The 19,149-nt window shown below is 44.9% G+C and overlaps 1 protein-coding gene across 2 annotated transcripts in view; it reads right to left on the reverse strand.

The window, feature by feature from the left end:
* Window positions 1-19,149, reverse strand: part of HELQ (helicase, POLQ like) — a 57,249-nt gene that overhangs the window by 16,893 nt on the left and 21,207 nt on the right. For both annotated transcript variants that reach the window (XM_056568767.1, XM_056568766.1), the window contains exon 11: window positions 6,159-6,300. In XM_056568767.1, the coding sequence (XP_056424742.1) occupies window positions 6,159-6,300 (142 nt within the window). The remainder of the gene's footprint in view (window positions 1-6,158; window positions 6,301-19,149) is intronic.

Here is a 19,149-nt window from a genome sequence, read left to right on the forward strand (position 1 = left end):
TCTTCCTGCAGCACACGCATTCTATGCGGGTGCTGCGTCTCGTAGCCGTCACGCTCCCTCCCATCTACATGAATGGAGGGGGCGTGACGTGACGTCACGTCCCCAGTCCCGGAGGTTTCTAAAACTGGAGACGCAGCACCCGCATAGAATGCGGGCTGCTGCAGGAAGATCGCAGGGGGTCCCAGCGGCAGGCCCCCCCCGCGATCAGACATCTTATCCCCTATCCTTTGGATAGGGGATAAAATATTTTTGCCCGGAATACCCCTTTAAAAGCCAGGGGTCACGGCCTCTCCAAAGTGCTGGGACATTACAGCTATAACTGGGGTGACCCCGATTTAGAGTTTTACACGTCCTCCGTGCTGGTTTATTTTTGCGTGATTATTTTGCTACTTGCTCAAACTTTCAGCATCTATACTAAAAATATGCAGTTGATAGATTGAGGTACACTGCATAATTAGCTCTACCGTAGACCGTAACTTAGAATTCCAGATGTGATAGTCTATCAAAAATTATGCAAAAAAAACAAAACACGCAAAATATGCAACTGCTCTTTTTTTAACACAATATAGAACCTGAAAATAGTGTATATATAATGATAAAATCTCCCCCAATGTGTGTATATATGTATGTTCCAGCATCACATCCAAATGTCTAAATATATTAATATGAAACTTGGCACACATGTTACTAATATGTCAACAACAAACATAGGTCAGGTAATTTAACCCTTACTCACCCCCCAGTTGCCAGGGTTGGGGTTTTTGTTTAAAGTCCCATACAAGTCTATGGGAAATATATGTTACTGCATAACTTCCAAACGGCTGGAGATATTTCGATTAAACTTGGTCACATGTTACTTATATGTCCACTTAAAATATAGGATAGTTGAGTTAACCCTTAACTACCCCCCATGCACATCTACGGGAAATGTATGTTCCTGCTTATATTCTGTATGGCAGGAGATATTTTAGTAATACCTGGTACACATATTACTTACATTCATGGCCATAAATGTTGGCACCCCTGAAATTTTTCAAGAAAATGAAGTATTTCTCACAGAAAAGGATTGCAGTAACACGTTTTGCTATACACATGTTTATTCCCATTGTGTGTACAGTGACCCCCCGACCTACGTATACACATGTTTATTCCCATTGTGTGTACAGTGACCCCCCGACCTACGATGGCCCGACATATGATGAAATCGACATATGATGGCCTCTCAGAGGCCATCGCATGTCGATGTCAGCATCGACATACAATGCTTTTTTTATGTTGGGGCCATCGCATTAAGTGCTATCCGGCAGTGCCAAATGCTTAAGCTGCTGCCGGATAGCAGCTTAATGTTCCCCGTGTGGTGCGGTAAGTATTACTTACCCCTTTACGATGCTCCGGGGTGCCCTCCGGGTCCAGTGCTGGTCTTCCGGTGTCTTCTCGGCCCTCTCCGATCACGTCAATACGCTGCTGCGCACGTCATCCAATAGGAATGGCGTACGCAGCGGCATAATGGCGTCGCTACGCAGGCCCAGTAAGGCCTTGCGGAAGAAAGCAGAGGACCGGAGAAGACAGCAGAGGACCGGAGAAGACAGCAGAGGACCGGAGAAGACAGCAGAGGACCGGAGAAGACAGCAGAGGACCGGAGAAGACAGCGGAGAGCCCAGCGGAGGCCCGGGGACACCATCTCGAGCGGCGGGGACAGGTGAGTACAGCTTCCTATACTTCACATTGCACGAATCCCTCAACATACGAAGGATTCAACAAACGATGGCTCGTTTGGAACGAATTACCATCGTATGTTGGAAATAAACCAAAAAGGGATGAAAAAAAGCAAATTGGACATAATGTCACACCAAACTCCAAAATGGTCTGGACAAAATTATTGGCACCCTTAACTTAATATTTGGTTGCACAACCTTTGAAAAAAATAACTGAAATCAGTGGCTTCCTATAACCATCAATAAGCTTCTTACACCTCTCAGCCGGAATGTTGGACCACTCTGCTCTTTGCAAACTGCTCCAGGTCTCTCCTCTCCTATCCCACAGGTGTTCAATGGGATTTAGATCTGGACTCATTGCTGAACTCCTCCAGCGCTTTGTTGCCATCCATTTCTAGGTGCTTTTTGACGTATGTTTGGGGTCATTGTCCTGCTGGAAGACCCAAGGTCTCGGACGCAAACCCAGCTTTCTGACACTGGGCTGTACAGTGCGACCCAAAAACCATTGGTAATCCTCAGATTTCATGATGCTTTGCACATATTCAAGGCACCCAGTGCCAGAGGCAGCAAAACAACCCCAAAACATCATTGAACCTCCACCATATTTCACTGTAGGTACTGTGTTCATTTCTTTGTAGGCCTCATTCAGTTTTCGGTAAACAGTAGAATGATGTGCTTTACCAAAAGCTCTATCTTGGTCTCATCTGTCCACAAGACGTTTTCCCAGAAGGTTTTTGGCTTATTCAAGTTCATTTTGGCAAAATGTAGTCTTGCTTTTTAGGTCTCTGTGTCAGCAGTGGGGTCCTCCTGGGTCTCCTGCCATAGCGTTTCATTTAATTTAAATGTTGACGGATAGATCGCACTGACACTGATGCTCCCTGAGCCTGCAGGACTGCTTGAATATCTTTGGAACTTGTTTGGGGTTGCTTATCCACCATCCTGCGTTGACACCTTTCATCAAATTTTCTCTTCCGTCCACACCCAGGGAGATTAGCTACAGTCCCATGGGTTGCAAACTTCTTGATAATGTTGTGCACTGTGGACAAAGGCAAATCTAGATCTCTGGAGATGGACTTGTAACCTTGAGATTGTTGATATTTTTCCACAATTTTGGTTCTCAATCCTCAGACAGTTCTCTTCTCCCCTTTCTGTTGTCCATGCTTAGTGTGGCACACACAGACACACAATGCAAAGACTAAGTGAACTTCTCTCCTCTTTATCTGCGTTCAGGTGTGATTTTTATATTGCCCACACCTGTTACTTGCCCCAGGTGAGTTTAAAGGAGCATCACATGCTTGAAACAATCTTATTTTTCCAAAATTTTGAAAAGGGTTCCAATAATTTTGTCCGGCCTATTTTTGGAGTTTGGTGTGACTTTATGTCCGATTAGCTTTTTTCCTCCCTTTTTTGGTTTAGGTCCAATACAAACAAAGGGAATAAACATGTGTATAGCAAAACATGTGTAACTGCAATCCTTATCTGTGAGAAATACTTCATTTTCTTGAAAGATTTAAGGGGTGCCAACATTTATGACAATGAATGTATATGTCAAATAAAAACATATGATAGTTAAATGACTCCTGAACAGGACAGGACAGGACTCCTGAATGACACATGACACATTGACACATGCTGGAAGTTGTAGTCCCTGTTATAAGTGTGTATGCTAGTGTTTCCAAATCAGGGGAATGCTGGGTGTGGTAGTTTTGCAGGAGACTACTGAAAGACAATAGAGGCGTTGGTTAACTACAATCCCCAGGAAACTACAGAGGCAGCTGCTAGAGTTATACCACAGACTGAAGACTCCTGAATGACACATGCTGGGAGTTGTAGTTTCTTTTGTGTGTGTATGCCAGTATATACCAACCAGGGCTGAGTTATATTAGTGTGCTGTGTATAACTTTAAGGGGGAGGATGACTGCATGGGCTGGTTTATGTTTTTTCATGGGGTTGTTCACTAGCCCCATAAAGAGGACATAGGGGCTTGTACAGGACATGAGCATCACTGTATGAAAACTGTGAATTTCTATGTCAGCGTTCATACAGGGACATAGAAATGCACGGGGTTCATACAGGGATGTAGAAATGCACGAGGTCCATACAGGGGAAGCATAAATGCACGGGGTCCATACAGGGAAGCAGAAATGCACGAGGTTCATACAGGGACGTAGAATTGCACGGGGTTCATACAGGGAAGCATAAATGCACAGGGTTCATACAGGGAAGGCAGAAATGCACGGGGTCCATACAGGGAAGCAGAATTGCACGGGGTCCATACAGGGAAACAGAAAAGCATGGGGTCCATACAGGGAAGCAGAAATGCACGGGGTCCATACAGGGAAGCAGAAATGCACAAGGTTCATACAATGAAGTAGAGATGCATGGGGTTTATGCAGAGGCCTTCATGTCAGCGTTCATTGCACAGCAGCTTCGAGAGAAAATCATGTCAGGAGGGGACGTACAGGAGCACAAAGATACAGGAGAAATAACACAGAAGCATGTACATTGTCATCCAGAAGAAATCGAGAAGGAGGAGAAGACGGATTTTGGCAGCGGCCGCCACATGAAACCTTCACTTACAGAATTCTGCAAGTGGAGTTTTAGATTAAATCAATAACCTGTCTAAGACCAAGGGCGTACAGGTACGCCCTGGCGCCCGGGGAATTAAGGACCAAGGGCGTACCGGTACGCCCTCTGCATTTCTGTTTACCAACGGGAACCAGGCAGTGAAAGGGATGCCTGCTGAAATTGTTCAGCAGGCATCCTGTGCAAATGCCTGGGGGCTGTCTGGGCATGCTGGGAGTTGCAGTTTTGCAAGATCTGGAGGGCTAAAGTTTACCACTGCACAGTGGTCTCCAAACTGTGGCCCTCCAGATGTTGCTAGGCAACTACTCACCTCCTGGCTCCTGTCACTAGCAGGATCGCCGCCTGCCACAGAGCGGGGGAACCAAACCAAACCCCCCCACGATCTGCTATTGGTCGACCAATAGCAGGGATAGGAGAGGTGGCACCCCTGCCACCTCACTCCTGTCCCTTCAAGGTGATCGTAGCGGTCTTGGACAACCCCCATCACCCTTAGTTTCCAGGTCACCAGAGACCGTATGACCCGGAATCGCTGCAAATCGCTGGTCTGAATTGAGGACCCCCAGGTGTTGGTACGGGATGCCTGCTAAACGATTTCAGCAGGTACGCCCTTTGTCCTAGACAGGTTAATGATTTACTCAAACGCCACTCGCAGAATTTCTGCTTCCCTGTATGAACCCCGTGCATCTCTGCTTCCCTGTATGAACCCCGTGCATTTTTGCTTCCCTGTATGAACCCCGTGCATTTCTGCTTCCCTGTATAAACCCCATGCATTTCTTCTTCCTTGTATGAACCCAGTGCATTTCTGCTTCGCTGTATGAACCCAGTGCATTTCTGCTTCGCTGTATGAACCCCGTGCATTTCTGCTTCCCAGTATGAACCCCGTGCATTTCTGCTTCCCTGTATGAACCCTGTGCATTTCTGCTTCCTTGTACGAACCCCGTGCATTTCTGCTTCTCTGTATGAACCCCTTGCATTTCTGCTTCCCTGTATGAACCCCATGCATTTCTATGTCCCTGTATGAACCCCGTGCATTTATGCTCCCCTGCATGTGTCATTCAGGAGTCTTCAGTCTGTGGTATAACACCAGCAGCTGCCTCTGTAGTCTCCTGGGGGTTGTAGTTTACCACACCTCTACAGGGCCTACACCAGTGTTTCCCAACCAATGTGCCTCCAGGTGTTGCAAAACTACAACTCCTAGCATTCCCTGGTTGGGAAACACTAGCATACACACACATAACAGGGACTACAACTCCCAGCATGTGTCATTCAGGAGTACGTCCCCCCCCCCCCCCCCCCCCCCACCTTCACACATGGAAGCCCGAGATTTATTCCCCAGTCCCTGCACTTTGTTATCCTCCCATTCAGTGAACACAGACTGGGCTCAGGGAGGAGATGAGGGGGGCGTGTACGTCCTTCTCTCTGTTCTTTCTCCCGTGCAGACCTGCGTCCTCCGAGTGCTCTGCCTTCGCTCTGCCCTCCCCCCGAGCTCTAGCTTCGGAAATCTTCAGAGAGATGAGTGGAGGGGCGGACGCAAGCTTGCATGGGGCGCAAATTTCCACCTCACACCAATCTTTTATTCTCTACCCTTTTTGTGCATCGGTCTGGCTTGCAAATCACGCCCAGTCCCACAAAGCCACGTCCCCTTCTATTTTCAGCTTACAATATCTTCATCACATATTAATCCCACCTGAGGACAGGATATGAGGATGGGACATAAGGTCGGGATAGGAGGTCGGGACATGAGGCCGGGATAGGAGGTCGGGATAGGAGGACAGCATATGAGGTCGGGATATGAGGACAGCATATGAGGTCGGGACATGAGGTATGTGTGTGTTTGTATATATATATATTTCTTACCAGTTCTTTGTCTTTTTCCTGTATGATAAGAATACTTTCCCCTGCATTGTCAATGCCAGCTCGACCAGCCCTGCCAATCATCTGTTTATACTGGGCCCTCTTGAGGAAAGCCTTAGCTACATAAGGTGCTCGCAAAATGACTCTGAAAGAGAGAGAGAGTACATTGTTTGCACAGGAACTGTATAACCTTGAGTGTCTAAATTTTGATCAAAGCCAGCTCCTTTATGCATTGATTTTTAATACATTTTTATTATTTTTATGTAGCACAATTAGTTCCAGGGTGCTCTATATATAAGGGGCTAAAATACATATACCACAAATGCAAGAACGTGGACATGAAACAAATAATGCTAAAATGCTAACTGATACAGTCACAAGAAAACCTATGTGAGTCTACTTAACATGCTAACGTTTGTCTGTCAATATCCACTTTTCTCAAGGAAAAAATATATATAATGCCCCTGGTTAGAACTATTGGACTTGCTGCAAAACTCACCATGCAGGTGTGTCTCAGGTAGATATGTAAATAATTCCAGGTGGGCTACCCACATGAACTTTTTTGTTCTTCTACCTGGCTGTTGAGCTCCCGTGTATCCCGTCCACACCTTGGAGTTCTACTTTTACTTTTGCTATACCTGATGAGACGCGGAGTGGCTGCTAACACCTCATCTTCATTCTACACCTTGATCCATTGTTGCACTTGGTGGAGTGTAACCCATTGTGGTAAGCGCGATATCCACCCTAATAATCCTTCTGTGCAACAACGGTATTACACTATGGAGCGCTGTCTGTCTTTTGTTTCTGAAATCTGTATTGTACACATGTCTCCACAGTGGGTCTCTCTTAAATGTCTGCTAAGATAAGATATATTGGTTACTTGATTTTTTATATCTATAAGAGGTTTCCAGAACTGTACTTTCAGGGAATTAGAAGTAGGTCCTACATACTGTAAATGACAAGAAGTGCATGTAGTTACATAAATAACATTGCTAGTGTTGCAATTTATATACGAATGCATTAAAATATATTTTTAGTAGCACAGGCAATTATCGTATCATTCACAGATATATAGGAACATGTGGTAAAGATTTTATGTTCACAATGAAAATTTGCTTTATGTTGTAACAGTTGGGGTGTGGAATAGGCTGGGAGCTAGAACGGAAAGAAGCGTAGGTGTTTGCCTTACAACCACCTGAACACCATTAGCAAGAATACCGGACAGATCAGGATCGGATTTCAGTATAGATACATTTTTAAAACAATCTTTTTCACAAGATGGAATTGTTTGCTGTATGAGGTAATGAACTTCACAGGTGAGTTGTTAGGTCTTTTATGTGGTTTAGGATGTTCTACTAGGGTATTATTTCTGTTAAGTTTTTTTCAAACATATCTCTTAGGATAGAGTCTGAATTGTTTCTATCACTCAGGCGCTTAACTAGTTTTTCCAATTTAACCATGCTCTTTGATTTTTGGTACAAAATCATTTAGTCTATACCACTCCCCGTATGGGAGATTCCTCGCTACATGTGAGGGGTAGCAAGGAGAGGACAGTAAAATAGAGTTAACTGTACAATTTTTACGGAAAGGGCTGATAATTACTTGATTTTCATTGTGACAAATTATGACGTCCAGAAACTGAATGCTGTCCCTACCATATTCTCCTGTAAACTGGAGAAACATGTGGTCGTCATTAATGTATTTGAGAAATTCTTCATATTTAAAGTTCTTTCCAAACAATGAGTAGGCCCATTTATATAACGGCCCAGCCATTGTGCGTACTCAAAGAATGGGTTTTCAGATGTTAAAATGTACATAACTTCCCAACAAGACATGTTAATATTTGCTAGAGAGGGGGAAATCGTGCCTCCCATACTTGCTCCCTTAATTTGTAAACCATACTTACCATTAAAAAGAAAAAAAATTTAGTCAAAAGGAAATGTAAAGCCATAACAACAAACTCTTTGAGTTCACTACTATAAGTGTTATATTTGTCTATGTACCACTTTCCAGAGCTTTATCATGGAGAATAGCAGAGTACAAGCCAACTACATTGCACGTTGCCCAGGAAAAATCGTCATGCCATGTCATACTTACAAAGTTTTGTGTCGTGTAGATATGTAGGGGTTAATTTTGCAAGAGGTTGTAGATAGTGATCTAGCTAGGAATCTAATCTCTCCTCCACTGAGCGAATTCCTGCCACTATTGGTCTCGTTGGGGGAGAAACTGTTTTTTGGGAACTTTTGGTATAGAGTGGAATATGGGAGTTACTGAATTTGTATTGACCCCCATGCTTAACCCATCCTGCAATAACCTTTCTAGTTGTTTAGAAAACATTTGGTTAGAATTACCAGGCAATGTACGATAAGTACTTTCATCACCCAGGAGTTCCAGACTTTATTTTTCATACAAGCCCAGATTCAGAAAAACAACCGCGCCTCCTATATCCACTTTACGGACAATAAGGTCTTTATTATCTATAATAGCTTTCATAGCTGATTGTTCAGATGGAGAGAGGTTGTGGCTCCTGGATTGGGAACATAGCAATTCATTTAATTGACATATCTCCTTTTCCACAATATCCTGGAATTTATCCAGAGCCTCACCACGTGATGCAACTGGATAAAATCCAGGGTTACTTATGCAAAAACCTTCTCCAACTTTATCCTTACAAGGCATAGATTCAATTTCTAAAGATTTCAACATCTGTAATATCTGACATAACCAGGGTAGCAGCCATAGAATCAGTCTCTGCATTATCTCCCAAATTTTCATCTATTAAAGGGGTATTCCAGGAAAAACATTTTTTTATATATCAACTGGTTCCAGAAAGTTAAACAGATTTGTGACACGTGTCTCGGGAAACGCCCAGTTTAGAAGCAAATTCCCATAGCAAACCTCTTCTAAACTGGGCGGTTCCCGAGACACGTGTCATCAGAGATTACTTAGACAGAAAAGGACAACCTAAACTTCAGAAGCTCATAAGTACTGAAAGGATTAAGATTTTTTAATAGAAGTAATTTACAAATCTAATAAAAACCTATAGGAACTTCCGGTTCCGGCGCGGCCTGATGTAGACGGCGCGCGCTTGTGCTCCTCCACCCCCGACTTCTACCAGCTAAGTACCGCTGCACTAACGGGCTTCAGAAGTCCCCGAACACCACCCGACACCTCTGCCAGACCGAGGGGATGGACAGGTACCTCCAACGTGGCGGCTCCTCCGGTCCATCGCAGCCCGCGCCTCCCCAGCACACGCCACAAAGCGCACCTGTCATGGCGGCGGCAGCGGGACAGAAGCTGCGACCCGCTTCGGGAGTCCCCACACTGCCACCAATGAATGATACCCGCGTGGGGACGCCGGGGACTGACGGGGCGACACCGCATGGCGGCTCCCAACAACCGGCACCACCTGCAGTCCCAGAAATGGCGCAGCCCGACTCTGCAGTAATGGCGGCGGCCGCATCGGGGGAGACATCACGGCCACCACGAACGGAGGGGCAATTGAACTCTGAGGTAACCGCAATGGAAGTCAGCCTGCCAGCTGACCCACACATGGGACCACACACTGCCACCGTGGGCCCCTCACTCCCCGGGATTACTATTGCAACCCCTCAACTTTCCTCAGGGCCGGCCTTTTCCATAGACTACCAGCACCTGGCGAATGAAATGGCGTTGCGTATTACCCCAACTGTACGAAATATAGTGGAGGAGGTCCTAAAAGCAACTCTCCAAAACCTAAAACTAGAAGTACAGGAACATACTGGCCGCCTGTCAGAATTGGAGCACAGAACCTCCCAATTGGAGGATACCGACACGGCTGCAGCTAAACGCCTACATGACATGGAATTAGAGATGACCCGCATTGGCGAGAAAATGGAAAGACCTAAAAAATCGCTCTAGGCGCAATCATTTACGTATAGTGGGGGTTAAGGAGACAGTAGCACCTCTTGACCTGCAACGCTTTTGTGAGCGAGATCTTCCTAAGTCGCTTGGCCTGTCTCATCCCTGCATGGTGGAACGAGCCCACAGAATTGGCCCATCTTCACACCCCCAGCCTAACCGACCATCTTCCACTCCGGAGGCCCGCCCCCGTCAAGTCATTCTGCGACTACTGGACTACAACGACAAAGTTGATATTCTGAGGGCGTACCGCCGTCTGACACAACCCCTGGAAATTCATAGAATGCGCCTGTTTATTTTTGAGGACTTCTCGGTAGAAGTGGCGAAACGAAGGAGGGCCTTCAGCACTGTTTGCACTAAGCTATTTCAGGCGAAATACAGATTCCAACTGCAGTATCCAGCCACCCTGAGGGTGTTCCATCCTGACGGCTCTACTACCACTTTCAAGACTCCAGAGGAAGCATCTTCATCAATAGACCAGCTGCTGTCCTCTTCCTCCACGTCATCTTCCCGTCCACCGGCTCGGACACCCACTCGTCGTTCAAGGTCACCAAGGAGGAATCATCGTTCCCGCTCAGCACCTAGAGAATCGCAATTCTCCGCAAGCCAAAGACACCGACGTAGACGTCATCGCTCTCCAGGTCGTGGCTATGACAGCGACAGGCGATCTTCACCTGACTGACCACAGCTGTTCCTTGTTCCTGATGACTTCACCTTCTTGCCTTTGAGCCTTCTGCTGGGACTACGGGAATGATGAACCGGACGTCCAGGTTTTCTCTTTATTTTTATCTTCCTCGCCTGTATGGCGCTGTTATACAGAAGGTTTCCAGTGTTGCCATATTCCAACCCGGCTTTGGTGCTGTAATGTTGCACGGCCGCACGGCAGGGTTGGCCTTTCACCTGCCTGACTGAGGGACTCGACCATCTTAGAAGGGGTCGGGGGGAGGGGGGGGAGCATGGGCGTTCTGAAATGTGTGATATTACTTTGATGCCTATGTCGGCCGAAAAAAGGAAGTCCATCATCCAAAAGGAAGGTGTCGCTAAATTAGCAACACTTTCTAGGATATTCTACAGGATGGTTAACTGTTATTTGCTTGTATACTGTTTTTGTTTTGTCTGTTCTTTCCCACAGCTCGGAACCTCTAGTGAAAACTACTGCCCAGTTTATTATCGGGCACCTATCCTGCCTTACAGATACTTTACACGGTATTACTTATTCAGGGTCATGTTTGGTATGCCCCCATTGCTGCTGTGCCCTTTCATATCTACTTACACATATAATATCTGCACAGCCCTCCATGAGGGATTGTCTAGATTGTCTTGATTTACCATGCCTAACATAATATCGTGGAATGTCAAGGGTCTTCGCTCCCCCCAAAAATGAAGACTTTTTATACGATACTTGAAACGATTCCACCCGGACATTGTCCTCCTCCAAGAAACCCACCTAGCTGGCTCAGATTTTTTTAGGTTACAGCAGCAATGGGTGGGGCAGGTGTTTGGTTCTCAGGCCCAGGATGGGAAAGCAGGAGTGGTCACCTTGATCCACAAATCTTTTGCATTTGGTCTTATATCACACGACACTGATGATGAAGGCAGGGTCTCACATTTACGACTTGACCACAATGGAGAGATCTTTAGCATTTATAACATATACGGTCCCAATGAGGAAAATAAGTCCTTTTTTCACGCTCTAGCGGACAGAATTCACGACGATAACACGATGAACAAAATAGTGGGGGGCGACTTTAACACAGTCCTCGACCCCCTAGTGGACAGAAAGGGCCCGACATCTCAAGCAATCCCCATACGTAGCAGGGACTGTGTATTGCCCCCTTTCTTTGACCAATTGGGACTGCTAGATGTGTGGAGAATGTCCCACCCGGACGATAGGGAATTCACCCATTTCTCCAATGCCCACTCTTCCAGGTCTCATATAGACTATCTACTGACATCTCCGGAACTTTACCATAAAGTTAGCTCAGTAGACATTGGAGAACTGGCGTTGTCAGACCATGCCCCTCTCTGTCTACGGCTCTTGCCCTCCTACCCCAAAGGGACAGATATTCTTTGGCGTTACCCCTCACTGCTGGCCAAGGATGATACCTTCCTCGAATTACTTAGGGGTTGGTGGTTAGAATATACCGTATATAATGGGGAACACCGCTCAGACCCAACTTTGTTCTGGGAATCGGGGAAGGCAGTATTAAGGGGAAAATTGATGGCACACGTAGCCCACCTAAAACGCACCTCTCTGAAAAATCTGAATGAAGCCAGTGCTCGACTAAGGGATGTCTATGCCACCTTCGTAGCCCACCCTACTATTCAGAACCGGGAGGAATGGAAATCGGCTAGAGCCAATTTTGAATTATGGTGGGATAGAAGGGAACGCCTAGGGAGGTCCCACTTTGAGGTAGATCTCTTTAGACACGGTAACAAATCGGGACGTCTACTGGCCCGTATAGCTAGGGGAAAGATACCCACCCCTCACATAACAGCACTTAAAGACTCCTCGGGAGTCACGCACAAAAACCCTCACTCCATCAACAAATTGCTGTCCTCCTATTATAGCTCGCTTTATGAAAACTCTCCCTCTGACCTTTCGGCGGGTGAGGCCTTCTTGAAACGGGTCCAACTTCCCACACTGACGGAAGAACAGAGGGAGATTCTTAATGCACCGGTGTCGGTGGAGGAAATACAGAGAGTTATCGGTCATCTCCATAACGGGAACACCCCGTGCCCTGAAGGGTATTCAGGCGAATTTTATAAAGCCCTATCAGAGCAGATTGCCCCAGTCTTAAGGGATATGTTTCAGGTATTCATGTCTACGGGATCGTTACCCACAGAAGCCTCTCTTGCACACATAAAGGTTTTGCCTAAACCGGGTAAGGACCTAACTGACCCAGGCTCCTATCGTCCGATATCTCTAATTAACCAAGACATCAAGATTCTATCAAAAATTTTAGCTGACCGTCTTTCTCGATTCATGCCAGCTTTAATCGGTTCCCATCAAGTGGGCTTTATTAGGAACAGATCAGCTACCATGAATTTGAGAACGGTTATGGCGGTTCTAGATCGCCTACAGCATCAGCCCCAGAGGGGTGAAGCTCCTGCCTTGCTCACTTTGGATGCTGAAAAAGCATTCGATAATGTAAAATGGGATTGGCTGGGACTGGTGCTGGATGCGATTGGTATTCAAGGGTCATTTAGGAATTACATTTCTGGGATTTATGCAACCCCCATGGCTAGAATACACACGCCTGGTATCCTATCCACACCCTTCCCTCTCTTTAAGGGCACCAGACAGGGTTGCCCACTCTCTCCCCTACTCTTTAATTTAGCGTTAGAACCCCTGGCGCTCTCCCTACTGTCTGAAAATATTTATCCTGGCATTAAGGTGGGGAAGAATGAAGTTAAATTGACAATGTTCGCAGATGATATTTTATTGTTCCTTGATGGCCCGTCTGCTTCCCTAGGACGCATTCTTGAACATCTGAGAACATTTGGGGCGTTCTCGGGTTACAAAATAAATGTGTCTAAATCGGAACTTTTACCCCTAGGTCCTTTCCGTCACCAGTGGCTTCCAGAAATATCAGGTATGGGAGTCCGCATTGCTGACTCCTCCATCACCTACCTAGGTATCAAAATAGGGAGAACGCCCGACACCATATATAGTTTGAATTATACTCCCCTCTTCTCCAAGATTAAAGCTGAATTACGTAAATGGGAAAAACTCCCCCTGAACTTTATGGGGAGATGTGCACTCATTAAAATGGTTAGCTTTGCGCGTCTCCTATACCCCCTGCAAACCCTACCACTTCTGTTAAAACATACTGACGTGAAAGGCTTAAACTCAGCATTCACCAAATTTATCTGGGCGGGGAAGAGGCCCAGAATCGCACTAAATAAACTGATGCTCAATAGGTCTGATGGGGGACTGAATTTTCCCAATGTAAGAGGATACAATCTATCATGTCTTTTTCGATTTGTTAATGACTGGATACATGGATCCTCTTACCATGCTCTTTACGATCTAGAGAGTGAATTGGCGACCCCATGGAACCTAACAGTCCTCTTACATACTACATACTCTAAACTCCCCTCCATAGTGAAACGCTCTGTACTGCTGAGGGATACGGTGGCATCTTGGAAAGAGGTCAGGAGGTTATATGGACTGCCTTACCTCTTATCCAAACATCTACCACTGGCGAAACATCCAGAGTTTCCCCCAAGACTTCCTCCTGGGGTGCTTGGCCTTTGGTCGGACAAGGGCCTCACGAAGGCCAAGCACTTTATGGACGTTACTCAGAAACGATGGCTGCGACCAACCACACTGCTCTCCCTACACAACCTTCCCCCGTCTCATGCATTCCCTATACAACAGATATGCTCCTTCTTCTTTAGTCGATTGCGTAACCTGTCCAAAGAGGCCACAAAGAACGAACTAGACTATCTTATTGGTTCGGAACCCCGTAAATTGTCCATCTCCATGATATACACATCCCTTAGGAAAGTACTACTGAAATTTACACCCTCTTCTATTTTTTCAGCGTGGACCTCATGGGTACCAGGAGATGATATTTCGGAATGTATCTTGAATGGGTGGAATATCATCCGTAAATGTATTATCAATGAGAGATGGCGTGAAACCTACTACAAAATGGCTCACAAAGCCTTATATGGGTTTAACATACTGCCTTCCCCGGATTTCCCCGATCGTATCACGGCCTGCCCTAAATGTGCTACCCCTTTGACGAATATGTGGCATGGAGTTTGGACGTGCCCCCATACAGAAAGATATTGGCAAATGATTGTATCATATATCAGAGAGAAATGGGAAATGTCACTACCACATACACCAAGAGCCCTATTGTTTCATCAGTTTAGACCACCTGACTTGACCGACCAAGGCCCCACCAAAACACCCCAACTAGTTCACATTGTCCTCTTAGTGGCACTTAGGTGTATCTTCGCAGCCTGGCTCTCCCCTTCTGTTCCCACCATCTCCATGGTCATATCGCAACTTAAACTGTTATGTGGGATAGATAGGCTTGATACTGAACGACACATGAGCACAAACACAGCAAAATATTTCGCCAAATGGCAAGATTTTATTGTTGCACACTACACATCAGCTGAAATCGAGGACATAGTTAAGCCCTTTAGCTCGACAGACTGGTATTGTCTTGGGGTTTTGAGTGATTCACTGGGGCCATTACGACTTACCTCTTGACCTTGACTTCTAGCATACTACGAGCATGGCACGCCTAATTTGAGCGAGGCGAATGAATATTGTGATACTGCCGCGCATTTCCACTTGGGTTCTCCATTAGCTGTGTGGAGTTTACAGTTTCTGGTTTGTAATTTATTGAATGTTCTTATGGCTCTTATTCGACGATATTCCGCACTTAACCATCAATGTGTGATGTCTGTTTATAACAATGAAAATTCAATAAAATTTGTTTTAAAAAAAAAAAAAAACCTATAGCTTATGCCTCTAGGACCTCACCAATGGTGCATAATGGTGTGGGCAAAGATAGATATAACAGCGTTTGTTCAAAAATAGTTTTTAATTCAGATATAAAATGTAATATATATATATATATATATATATATATATATATATATATATATATAAATAAAACAGTAGCAAAATATCACATTACACTGGCATTTATCTAATGAAAATCTCACTGGGCCCTAGTGAGATATCAAAAAATGTATGAATAAATTAATATTCAAATAAGTCCATAAATCTGCAGATAAAAATAAAAATACAAATAAAATTATTCCGTGAAAGATATTTGGATTTGTGGAAAAATGATTGTAACATAAAGTCAATGAAAAAATGAATAAAAAAGTTGATGAATGGATGATACAGAGTATCTCTCACCACTGCTTCTGGCTTGATCTGTTGTAATAGATGAGTCGCAGCCTTATATTCCTCATGTGCCCCAATGAGTGGAAGGGGGGCACAGGTTGATAGATCTCCCTTAGCAGCCCCGTTGGCAGGGGGGCGCAAATAGATGTTGCGTATCGTGAGCTCCGATGGCAGGGGAGCAAGCGGCAGTTTCAGCGCTCGGGACCTCGTTCGCTTACCGGCTTAGCACAGACGGCACTAGTCTGGCACTCCGACAGGAGTGTCAGTCGGCTCGGGTGCGGCAACGGGTCTGCTGGTGATGGTACTCCAGGAGCGATGGAAGATCTGGGATTGGCGTCCCACGTGGAAGCAGGAGATGAGGCTATGCGATGCAATGGATGGTAAGGTTACAGCCAGGCAGGGCGGAGTAGAACAGGTTTAACTCCTCTGTTGCCGAGGTATTTGCAGATGGACACTGATGGTGACTGTGTGAATAGTGCCAGATTTCTAAACGCGTTTCGGGGTACTGGGAAACAAAGACCTCCGACCCCTTCCTCAGTAGAAAAGTGTAACACATTTCTACTGAGGAAGGGGTCGGAGGTCTTTGTTTCCCAGTACCCCGAAACGCGTTTAGAAATCTGACACTATTCACACAGTCACCATCAGTGTCCATCTGCAAATACCTCGGCAACAGAGGAGTTAAACCTGTTCTACTCCGCCCTGCCTGGCTGTAACCTTACCATCCATTGCATCGCATTGCCTCATCTCCTGCTTCCACGTGGGACGCCAATCCCAGATCTTCCATCGCTCCTGGAGTACCATCACCAGCAGACCCGTTGCCGCACCCGAGCCGACTGACACTCCTGCCGGAGTGCCAGACTAGTGCCGTCTGTGCTAAGCCGGTAAGCGAACGAGCTCCCGAGCGCTGAAACTGCCGCTTGCTCCCCTGCCATCGGAGCTCACGATACGCAACATCTATTTGCGCCCCCCTGCCAACGGGGCTGCTAAGGGAGATCTATCAACCTGTGCCCCCCTTCCACTCATTGGGGCACATGAGGAATATAAGGCTGCGACTCATCTATTAAAACAGATCAAGCCAGAAGCAGTGGTGAGAGATACTCTGTATCATCCATTCATCAACTTTTTTATTCATTTTTTCATTGACTTTATGTTATAATCATTTTTCCACAAATCCAAATATCTTTCACGGAATAATTTTATTTGTATTTTTATTTTTATCTGCAGATTTATGGACTTATTTGAATATTAATTTATTCATACATTTTTTGATATCTCACTAGGGCCCAGTGAGATTTTCATTAGATGAATGCCAGTGTAATGTGATATTTTGCTACTGTTTTATTTATATATATATATATATATATATATATATATATATATATATTACATTTTATATCTGAATTAAAAACAATTTTTGAACAAACGCTGTTATATCTATCTTTGCCCACACCATTATGCACCATTGGTGAGGTCCTAGAGGCATAAGCTATAGGTTTTTATTATTTTATATTATTGTTGCTGGTGGGGTCCGGCTTTAGGTTTAACTGCCTCGGTCCTTCTGTTGTGAGCTGCACCTTATTTTTAAGTTTTTAATTTACAAATCTGTTTAACTTTCTGGAGCCAGTTGATATATAAAAAAAAGTTTTTTCCTGGATAACCCCTTTAATGGATCTATAGACATGAGATCAGTTTCTTTATCCATTCTGAAAAAGTGTTTCCTCAAAGGTAAGGTTTATGGCAAATCTGTTTATGTCAAGGAGAGTATAAAAAAAAAATATTAACATTGTTGATAGGAGTAAAGTTTAGCCCTCTTTTGAGTACCTTAACTTGATCTGGAGACAGAATATAGCTAGACATATTAATCACTGTATATATAGTCATCTATTTTTGACATTTGATTTTGTTTTTTTGTACTTGCTCCTTTTCTGTTTTTTGATTGGTTATTTTGGTTACTGATATCTTGTTTTTGTGTTCATGTGGTAGTGGGGCTTTGAGCTTTATTCACACTGTTCAATTGACTTTTCGCATTTTAATTAGATGAATCACCACTAATCTTAGCAAATATTTTAGGGAGATCCACTGTGGAGACACGTCTACACTACAGATTTTAGGAGTATAGTGAGTATTTTTACCTACCGTATATACTCGAATACAAGCAGAGGCCCCTAATTTCACCCCAAAAACCCAGGAAAAGTTATTGACTCGAATATAAGCCTAGGTTGGGAAATACATCATCCCCCCCCCATGTAATCATCCATACCATCGGCTGTCCGGGCATGCTGGGAGTTATAGTTTTGAAACCTCTGGAGGTCCGCAGGTTGAAAACCACTGCGGCCTTCGTCATCATTCAGACCCCCCTTTTGTTTTGTACTCACCTCTTCTCGGCAGGAAGGAAAGGGGAGCTGCTCCGGGCCGTCTATGCTGCAGGGACCGTCCGGTGGGGACGGTTAGTCGTTGCGGGCTGCCCATTTTCACAGGGGGGGGGCCTCTTCTCCGCACTTCGGGCCTGCCCCGGACTAGTGACGTTGCATTGACGACGACGCACAGGGACGTTCATGGATGATGACGAAGGCAACAGTGGTCTTCGACCTGCGGACCTCTAAAGGTTTCAAAACTACAACACCCAGAATGCCCGGACAGCCGATGGCTGCTGGGAGTTGTAGTTTTGCAACATCTGGAGGTCCCCAGGTTGAAGACCACTGAGAAGGGATTGACAGGCGGAGAGTTCACTTGAGTGTAAGCCGTGGGGAGCGTTTTCAGCACAAAAAATGGTGCTGAAAAACTCGGCTTATACTCGAGTATATACGATATAATAGGAGAAGACATAAAACAAAAATTACTTAATAGGGAAACGTATTGGATATACATGTTAGGTACTAGAAAACCATCTGGTATAAATTCTAGATTAGATCTTTTCTTAACATATTTTTTAAATTATCTGGACTTATTACACTGTTTAAATTCCACTATGAATATACTGTTACTGTTGGTTGCTGTTCTGACATTCCCCCTGGTGTTGTAAATACATTTTGCATAAATATGCTTTTCAAGTTTGATAAAACACTTACCACATTATCTATGTGAACGACTACCATTCTGTAATACTAAATTCATACTAGGTAAAACTAGGTATAATGATTTCATTCTTTCTAGTTTCAGTATGTAGTCTTAGCTATATGCATTTAATATTAAGGTAACAATTCACATATATAC

Source organism: Hyla sarda, chromosome 1 (genome assembly GCF_029499605.1).
Source record: "Hyla sarda isolate aHylSar1 chromosome 1, aHylSar1.hap1, whole genome shotgun sequence".
In the NCBI taxonomy this organism is placed as follows: domain Eukaryota; kingdom Metazoa; phylum Chordata; class Amphibia; order Anura; family Hylidae; genus Hyla; species Hyla sarda.